General features: G+C 40.5%; 1 protein-coding gene across 1 annotated transcript in view; it reads left to right on the top strand.

The window, feature by feature from the left end:
* The window catches only part of LOC111158964 (CAP-Gly domain-containing linker protein 3-like), a 113,923-nt gene extending 105,272 nt beyond the window's left edge, over nt 1-8,651 (top strand). The window contains exon 2 of the mRNA XM_022521312.1: nt 7,365-8,651. Coding sequence (XP_022377020.1) covers nt 7,365-8,633 — 1,269 coding nt within the window. The 3' untranslated portion in view covers nt 8,634-8,651. The remainder of the gene's footprint in view (nt 1-7,364) is intronic.
* The last annotated feature ends 1,984 nt before the right edge of the window (nt 8,652-10,635 follow it).

The following is a 10,635-nucleotide window of genomic DNA, read 5'->3' on the forward strand; positions in this document are numbered from 1 at the left end:
GTTTATTCATCTGTGTAAGATTTCAGTGATCTAACACTGGCTATTTGTTTGCTGTTTTAAGAAGTTTTTAAAAAAATACTATAGGGCTCCTGGGTAGCTCTGTCAAGTATCCAACTCTTTGTTTGGGCTGAGGTAATGATCTCAGGGTCGTGAGACCAAGCCCAACATCAGGCTCCACACTTAGCATGGAGTCTGCTTAAGATTCTCTCCATCTCCATTTGCCCCTTCCCCCACTCATTTTTTTTTCTCTCTCTCTCTCTCTAAAAAATACCCAGAAGACTCCACTAAAAAATTGCTAGAACTGATACAGAAATTCAGCAAAGTCACAGGATATAAAATCAACACACAGAAGTCTGTTGCATTGCTATACACCAGTAACGAAGCAGAAGAAAAATCAAGGAATCCATCCCATTTACAATTGCACCAAAACCCATAAGGTACTTAGCAAAAAACTTAAAAGAAGTTAAAGCTCTGTACTCTGAAACTTATGAAAGAAACTGAGGAAGACACAAAGAAATGGATTCCATGCTCATGAATTGGAAGAAAAAATATTATTAAGATGTCTATATTACCCAAAGCAAACTACACATTTGATGCAATCCTTATCAAAATACCACTAACATTTTTCACAGAGCTGGAACAAATAATTCTGAAATGTGTATGGAACCAGAAAAGATCCTGAATAGCCAGAGGAATGTTGAAAAGAAAACCAAAGCTGTAGGCATCACAATTCTGGACTTCAGGCTGTATTACAAAGCTATAATCATCAAGACAGTATGATACTGGCATGAAAAAAGACACATTGATTAATGGAACAGAATAGAGAACCCAGAAATGGACCCTCAACTCTATGGTCCACTAATCTTCAACAAAGCAGGAAAGAACAGCCAGTAGAAAAAAAGTCTCTTCAATGAATGGTGCTGGAAAAACTATAGCAACATGCAAAAGAATGAAACTGGACCACTTTCTTACACCATATAGAAATATAAATTCAAAATGGATGAAAGACCTCAATGTGAGACAGGTATCCATCAAAATCCTGGAGGAGAACACAGGCAGCAAACTCTTTGACCTCAGCTGCCACAAATTCTTGCTATATACGTCTCTAAAGGTCAAGGCAAACAAAAGCAAAAACGAACTATTGGGATTTCATCAAGATAAAAACATTCTGCACAGCAAAGGAAACAGTCAACAAAACTAAAAGTCAACCTATGGAATGGAAGGAGTTATTTGCAAATGACATATCAGTTAAAGGGCTAGTATCCAAAATCTATAAAGAACTTAACAACTCAACAACTAAAAAACAAATAATGCAATTGAGAAATGGGCAGAAGACATGAACAGACATTTCCCCAAGGAAAACAAAAGGCTAACAAACACATGAAAAAATGCTCAAAATCACCAGCATCAAGGAAACACAAATCAAAACTACACTGCGATATTACATTGGTCAGAATGGCTAAAATTAACAACTCAGGAAACAACAGATATTGGAAAGGATGTAAAGAAAGGGGAACCCTTGGGGTGCCTGGGTGGCTCAGTGGGTTAAAGCCTCTGCCTTCAGCTCAGGTCATGATCCCAGGGTCCTGGGATCGAGCCCCGCATCGGGCTCTCTGCTCAGCAGGGAGCCTGCTTCCTCCTCTCTCTCTGCCTGCTTCTCTGCCTACTTGTGATCTCTGTCTGTCAAATGAATAAATAAAATCTTTAAAAAAAAAAGAAAGGGGAACCCTCTTACACTGTTGGTGGGAACGCAAACTTGTGCAGCCACTCTGGAAAACAGTACAGAGTTTCCTCAAAAAGTTAAAAATAGAACTACCCTATAACGCAGCAATTGCACTACTAGGTATTTACCCAAAGGACACAAAAATAGTGATTCAAAGGGGCACATGCACCCAGTGTTTACAGCAGCAATGTCCACAATAGCCAAAATATGGAAAGAGCCCAGATGTCTATGGATGGATAAATGGATAAAGAAGAGGTGTGATATATCTAATGAAGAGATATGAGATATATATAGCTCACACAGAGGAATATTACTCAGCCATCAAAAAGAATGAAATCTTGCCATTTGCAATGACATGGATGGAACTAGAGGATATTATGCTAAGTGAAATAAATCAATCAGAAAAAGACAATTACCATATGATTTCACTCATATGTGGAATTTAAAAAACAAAACTGATGACCATAGGGGAAGTGAAGGAACAATAAAATGAGATAAAAACAGAGAGGGAGGCAAACCATAAGAGACTCTTAACTCTGGGAACAAACTGAGCATTGCTGGAGGGGACGTGGGTGAGGGGATGGGGTAACTGGGTGAAGGGAATTAAGGAGGACACGCGATGCAATGAGCACTGGGTGTTACATGCAACTAATGAACCACTGAACTCTACCCTGAAACTAATAATACACTGTATGTTAACTATCTTGAATTTAAATTAAAAAGAAAGAAAGAAAAAAGTATTTAAAGAATACTATAGTTAAAACTTGTGTGTGTGAATTGTTTCATTTCCTTCCCTAGATTCTGAGTTCAATGACAGCATTTATTTTGCATTCTATGTCATATCTGCCATATTTTGCTTAGAATCTAGATTATAATTGATACTTAAACATGTTTTGAAGAAAGGAATTAGTGAATGAATGATGGATTAAGTGAATCCAAGCATCAGAGGTAAAAATCTCAGAATTCTCCATTGGTTAAAAGTTACCATTTGGTATGCCTGGGTGCTTACTCAGTTGAGCATCTGACTCTTGGTTTTGGCTGGGGTCATGATCTTGGGATCATGGGATCAAGCTCCTCATGGGGCGCCATGCTCAGTATGGATTCTGCTTGTCCCTCTCCCTCTGCTTCTCCCCCTGATTATGTACTCTCTCTCTCAAATAAATAAAATCTTTTTTAAAAAGTTATCATTTGAACGCAAGATTTTCCCACACACAGTCATATGGGATGAAAATATTGTTCAGACATGGGGCTGTCATGAAGTAAGCATGCTCTTAGTGAAAGCAGATCAGGGAATGACTTCCCCTCAGGACTGCATGCAGAAGAGGAGTTGTGACTCCAAACACAAATATTAATATTTTCCAAAGTTAATGGGTCAAGTCAAAGGTAAATCAATTTAACTTTCGTTTAACTGATCTTCAAACCCACTCTGGAGTGATGGTTCTGTTGCATATTGTGAAGCCTGCAGTGAAAATTCCAATTGTCCTGCTTCTGGAGAGGGTAAAAGTTAATTCATCTGAGACCCAGTTGACTGCCACAAGGTAATTTGACAGCATGGTGCTGGTAAAGCACTTCAATTATACTACTCATTTTCCCCAAAACTTAGGACAGAACTATTTCGATGTCCAAGGGTACTTTTTGTGGTTGACAAAGAAGAAAATGGCCAAGTATTATTGTTTTATACATATTAAACAATCTCACCAGGAATGGTACACTAGTGGATGTGTTTAATTTTCTTTGCCAAATAATAAATAAAAAATATTATGAAGGAACTATACCAAAAAGGAGGAAAATCATACTAGTAAAGCATAACCTCCCTTTCAAAGTTTTGTTTAATAAAGAAAAAATGGATAATCTCAATTTCTCTCTTTTTCTTTCTTCTACACACACATTTTCTCTCTCTCTGTCTCTCTCAAAAAAGGGAAAATTTTAAAACATTTAAAAGCAAAAATAAGTTTGGAGATACTGGCTTACAATTTATAATCCAGATTGTCAGGTCTGAAAGGGATTAAAAATGAAATGTCAATCATCTAACATTTGGAATAAAGTTATGAGCATAAAGTCTGGAAATTATACAAAGGTATGGTCTTTAGCATTACAGATTTGTGGGCTGCTTGTCATGTCTGTGGACTGGGAATTTTCATAATCCTATTATTTTTACAAGAATTGTTAAATCAGAGATGAAATATAACTTACTGATGTTCTAATTTAGAAAGTATGAATAAATACCGTATACATATGTACATATGTATTCCCAAACCTACTTTTTATGAAAATTTAACTAATTTATAAAATTTATTAATGCTCTCTTAGTCCAAAAGGAAGGATCCATGATTTTTTTCCTTTTACTACTAAATACTAAATATGGTATGTAAGTAAATACATGATAACTCAGAAGGTGTGGGCCTAGCATGTTGTTAAAGCCTAAGCAATTATTTCCTGTAGTCATTAGTAGAAAGTAGCTTCAGACCTTTGCTAAAATAAATTCAATACAACTTCAATTTTATGAGTTGTATATTTAATATTGAGGACTTGTTTGATTAACAAGACTGGGACACCTATTAGGCAAAATAACCAAGAGCCTCAGGGAGAACTATAAACCTGAAGATCTGGAACGGGGGTAATTAGGGAATTCAAATGAGCCTCCATCCCTAGGTTAGACTGGGTTGCTCCATAATTTTAATCACTGCCTTCCTACTCATCTCTCGACTAGTAGTTTTCACTGAATGGAAAATAAGTTTTGGTGCAAGTATTTGCAAATTATTGAAGACAGTATCTTATTTAGGTACAATATGGTATGCATTTGAGTGTTTTATGAGGATTAATGTTTGAGTTTAATGTAAAATGATAGGTTACTACATTCCACTGTCTTATCCTAAATATATGAAGAATATACAGTCACCATTTACAGTGGACCTAAAAAAGTATCTGATGCTGTGGTAGGAGCTGAGAGGTGGATGGTGAGATTAATGAGTCTATAAGTCAACAGTTTTATGTACATACATATTATATATACATGCTATATATATAATAAATATAATATATATTGTACTTAATATAATTATGACTGCCATGTGTCAAGCACTGTAATAGACACAATAAACTCAGTGGTGAGCAAAACTGACATATACTTGGCCATCATGGAGTTTGGCATATAAGCAAAGTAGTGCTAAACTGAGTATTAGTAGTAAGTCAGAGGAGGAGGGAAACTTTCAGGAAGGAAATACTATTTGAAGTGTTTATTAATTATACCTATATTTTCAACTTTGTAAACATTAACATGCTCTTCTTTATACAAAACCTTGCTCTTGGACTCATAAGCACAAATAGGGTACACACAAGGGATTGTTTTCCTACAGCTGAAATACATCGATATTGAACTACCACCCACCCCCAGCTAATCTCTTCCATAGACACACATATTTACAGAGTGACTGGACTAAATTAGGTTATGGCACAGTGTGAAGATAATTACTTTAACTAGAAATAAAATCAGCAATTTGTGCCCCTTTGGTTAACTTTGGTTGAGTTAATCACCAAATAGCTAAGTATGTGGTCAAGCTGGGCACACAAGGTGTTAGTAAATGCATTATTGCCTTTCCACTTTGTAGACAAACCTCTAAAGAAACCAAGGCAGATGCTATTAGTCCCATTTTACAGATGAGGGCAATGAGACTCCATCCAAGGTCAAAATACATAGTAAGAGTTATTCCAAAGCTCAAAGTGCAAGTCTTCTGGGCTGCTTCTCTCAGCTGACTCACATTACTATTCATATACTTGGCAACATTACATAAAAGTAAACTAGTTATTTCTGTGCACTTTAAGCCTTGTAGGCATGTTCTTACCAAAGACATTATAAAATGATGTTGATTCAATTCAAAACAAAATTGCATTAAAATTCATAAATGAGATATTTACTTGGTACTAGTCATGACTCAGTGGGTAATCGTGCAATACAGGCTTGGCAGAGATATTATTCCCTAGATAATAATGAAGTGATGCTTTCTTGGATAAAATTCCACTTTCAGGTCTACAGAGTACATGTCAGTTTGAATCTTCTCTTTTTCTGCTTGCTACTATAAGGAAAAAAAAACCCTGTATATTTAAATAACAAAAATAGTAGCCTTTTTAGTATGTAAGTTTACACCCCAAATGAGTCTAATAGAAGTTCATTTTGCATATATCCCCATGGATATTTGAAAATAGGTAACTGAAAATACCTAGTCTGAAAATACGTTTAACATCTATAATATAAAATATGTATAATACAGAAGACCAAACTAGAAATAACAGATTTATAGCAAAGAAAGAAGAACAACATGCATAGTAGCAGCTCACTGAAGAATGCTACTTCATGACATTGGTCTTAGCAACAATTTCATGGATATGACAACAAAAGCACAAGCAACAAAAACCAAAACAGTTGGACTACATCAAACTAAAAACTTCTGCACAGCAATGGATATAATCAACAGAATGAAAAGACAATCTATGGAATGGGAGAAAATATTTGAGCTAAAAACTTGAATAGACATCTCTCCAAATTAAGACCTGCAAATGGCCAACAATTATATGAAAAAATGCTTATTGCTACTAATCATCAGAGAAAGTAAATTAAAAATCACAATGAAGTATCATCTCACATATGTTAGGACAACCATTATTTTATTTTATTTTTTTCTTTCTCCAAATTTTTATTTAAATTTCAGTTAGTTAACATACAGTATAATGTTAATTTCAGGTACACAATTTAGTGATTCAACACTTAAATACAACACTCTGCTCATCACAAGTGCCCAACTAATCCCTATCACCTATTTAACCCATTCCCCTGCCCACCTCCCCTCCAGCAACCCCCAGTTTGTTCTCTATAGTTAAGAGTCTGTTTCTTGGTTTGCCTTTCTCTGCCCCACCCCCAACCATTTTCATTTGTTTTGTTTCTTAAATTCTACATATGAGTGAAACTAAATGGTACTAATCTTTCTCTGACTGGCTTATTTAACTTAGCATAATACTCTCTAGCTCCATCCGTCTTATTGCAAATGATAATATTTTCTTTTTTTTGATGGCCGAGTAATATTCCATTATATATATCACACCTCTTCTTTATCCATTCATCAGTCGAAGGACATTTGGGTTCTTTCCATAATTTGGCTATCATTGATAACTAACTAACTGCTATAAATATTGGTGTGCATGTGCCCCTTCGAATCACTATCTTTGTGTCCTTTGGGTAAATATATAGTAGTACAATTTCCGGGTCATAAGAGTATTTCTATTTTTAACTTTTTGAGGAACCTCCATATTGTTTTCCAGAGTAGCTGTGCAAGTTTGCATTCCCAGCAGCAGTGTAAGAAGTTTCCCCTTTCTCTTCATCCTTGCTAACACCTGTTGTTTCCTGAGTTGTTAATTTAAGTCATTCTGACAGGTGTGAGGTGATATATCACTGTGGTTTTGATTTGTATTTCCCTGGTAATGATGATGTTGAACATCTTTTAATGTGTCTGTTAGCCATCTGTATGTCTTCTTTCGAATAGGAAATCCAGAAATGACCTCAGAACTACATGGTCAATATTAAACAAAGCAATACAGAATGTCCAGTAGAAAAAAAGATAGTTTCTTCAACAAATGGTGAAAATGACAGTGCAAAGCTGGGGCCCATGGAGTTGGGGACCCCGCTGCAGCTGTGCGCCTTTCGCAGCAGCTGCTGGCGTTGGGCGCCGATGTAACACTGTGCAGCCGCTGGACCAACATGAACGCGCTTCACTACGCTGCCTATTTCGATGTTCCAGACCTGGTGCGCGTGCTGCTGAAGGGTGCAAGGCCAAGAGTGGTGAACTCCACGTGCAGTGACTTCAACCATGGCTCAGCCCTGCACATCGCTGCCTCCAACCTGTGTCTAGGTGCGGCCAAATGTTTGCTGGAGCACGGTGCCAACCCAGCGCTGCGGAACCGAAAGGGACAGGTGCCAGCAGAGGTGGTCCCAGACCCCATGGACATGTCCCTGGACAAGGCAGAGGCGGCACTGGTGGCCAAGGAGCTGCGAACACTGCTGGAGGAGGCCGTGCCGCTCTCCTGTGCCCTCCCCAAGGTCACGCTACCCAACTATGACAACGTCCCGGGCAATCTCATGCTCAGTGCACTGGGCCTGCGCCTGGGAGACCGCGTGCTGCTGGATGGCCAGAAGACGGGCACACTTCGGTTCTGCGGGACCACGGAGTTCGCCAGTGGCCAGTGGGTGGGCGTGGAGCTGGATGAACCTGAGGGCAAGAATGATGGCAGTGTTGGGGGTGTCCGTTACTTCATCTGCCCTCCGAAGCAGGGTCTCTTTGCCTCTGTGTCCAAGATCTCCAAGGTAGTGGACGCACCCCCTTCATCAGTCACCTCCACACCTCGGGCTCCTCGGATGGACTTTTCCCGTGTCACTGGCAAAGGCCGCAGGGAACACAAAGGCAAGAAAAAGCCCCCGTCATCCCCATCTCTGGGCAGCCTGCAGCAGCGGGAAGGAGCCAAGGCTGAGGTTGGAGACCAAGTTCTTGTCACGGGCCAGAAGCAAGGGACCGTGCGCTTCTATGGGAAGACAGACTTTGCCCCTGGTTACTGGTATGGCATTGAGCTAGACCAGCCCACTGGCAAACATGATGGCTCTGTCTTCGGTGTCCGGTACCTCACCTGCCCCCCACGGCATGGAGTCTTTGCACCAGCATCCCGAATTCAGAGGATTGGTGGATCCACTGACCCCCCTGGGGACAGTATCGGAGCCAAAAAAGTGCATCAAGTGACAATGACACAACCCAAGCGCACTTTCACGACAGTCCGGACCCCAAAGGACATCGCATCAGAGAACTCCATCTCCAGGTTGCTCTTCTGCTGCTGGTTTCCCTGGATGCTGAGGGCGGAGATGCAGTCTTAGAGGCCTGGATACCTGACAGAGTCAGAGTCCCCTCTAGCATCTCCTGACACAAGGAACCCCTGAGTCACCCTGAGATAGAGATTCCCAGTAACACATCCAGAATAGAGACCCCATTAGCCAGCCCTCGATCACTGAGGCCCCATTATTAACAGATTCCCTCATGGTAACCCCCAAATACAGACCCCATGGTACCCAGAAAGAGATTCCCTGAGTGTAGCACCTTCAGGCTAGTCCCTGTCCCCAACCCCTCAGAGCAGACCCCCCAATAACATGTTTCCATATCACCTCAAAGGATGGTGACCTCTACATAATGGCTCCAGAGCAGAACATTCCTGAGTCATTCATCAGTGGATCAGAACCCTCCCCCATTAACAAAGACACCCCCCTCCATCAAGTCCCCTTGAAATAAACACAGGTCATTATCTCCAGAGCAACAGAGTAACAACTACATTTAATATCAGTCCCCTCAAGATGTTGTGACTGCCATGGTCACCCCAAAAACTTACACTGCAATCAGAGACACCCTACATTAACAAATCCCCGCTCTTACCCCTCAAGAAGAGACCCACATTAACCAGCCCACTCTCACCCCCAATTTACAGACACCAAAACAGTCCTGGAAGTGCTAATTACAGGACCCCTAAGTCTTCCTACCCTCTGCGCCCTGAAGAAGCCCCCAGTGCCTTGTATGAAGCCCACCCCACACAGCCCACAGCCTCTGTGCTGGCCAGACTCCCAGAAAATTCTCTATTTTTTAAGTAATGACTTCCCCCTTTGGGGGACCCCAAAATTTGGAAGCCCCATTCTGGGACTCTGGGGATCCCAGACCCCAGAGTACATGTCCCAAATTCCCCTGTGCCCCCAAGTCCTATAGCTCCTAAAAGACCTCAAGGCCCTAACTCCCAAATCATGGAATCCCCAAATCCCCAGGGAATCCCAAATTTTAAAATTCAATCCCAAGCCCCCAGGAAACCCCAATCATGGAAGTCCTTGTGCCTGGGATGGAGGAGACTGCAGTCAGGATATGCATCCCGGGCTCCCAGAGTACCTCAAGCCCTGTTCATAGGCACCAGGAGACCCCAAACAGGAATTCGCATCCCTGGAAACCGGAGCACTTCAATGCCCTGAGTCGATGGATCTCAAGACACCCAAATGTAAAGAGCCCCACCCCCAGGGAACCCCAAATCCTAAAGCCTCCATCTCTAGTATATGAAGGGCCCCAAGGCCTTGAGGGGATCGCAAATCCTGGAACCCCTCTTTCAATCTACGTTCTGGTCACGGGTCCAAAACACCGAATCTGAGTCACTGGCCCCAAAGGACCTCAAGCACCCGGGTCAGACCAACAGCCTGAGGGAGAACCTAAAGGCCCAGGGGGTCTAGGGTAGACCTGGGGCCCTTACCACCAAGGACAGCTCATGACTGCCCCTTCACTGCATGTCCCCGAACTCAGCATGACCCCTATCCCCTTCAATAAAAATGTTTCTATGGGAAAAAAAAAAAAATGACAGCAACATGCAAAAGAATGAAACTAGACCACTTTCTTACAACATACACAAAAATAAATTCAAAATGGATAAAAGACCTAAATGTGAGACAGGAAACCATCAAAATTCTAGAGGAGAACACAGGCAGTCACCTCTATGACATTGGCGGTAGCAACTTCTGACTAGATATGTTTCTTGAGGCAAGGGAAACAAAATAAAAATAAACTACTGGGATTTAATCAAAATAGAAGCTTCTGCATAGCAAAGGAAACAGTCAACAAAACTAAAAGGCAACCTATGGAATGGGAGAGAAAAAATTGCAAATGACCTATCCGATAAAGGGTTAGTATCCAAAATATATAAAGAACTTCTAAAACTCAACACTCAAAAAATAAATAATCCGGTTAAAAAATGGGCAGAAGACACGAAAGGACAGCCATTATTTAAAAAAAGAAACAAACAAAACAAAGCAAAAAATAAAAATACATAGCAGAAATTATAACATGTTGGCAAGGATG

Source organism: Enhydra lutris, unplaced genomic scaffold (genome assembly GCF_002288905.1).
Source record: "Enhydra lutris kenyoni isolate GAN:26980312 unplaced genomic scaffold, ASM228890v2 scaffoldscaffold65, whole genome shotgun sequence".
NCBI classification, from domain to species: domain Eukaryota; kingdom Metazoa; phylum Chordata; class Mammalia; order Carnivora; family Mustelidae; genus Enhydra; species Enhydra lutris.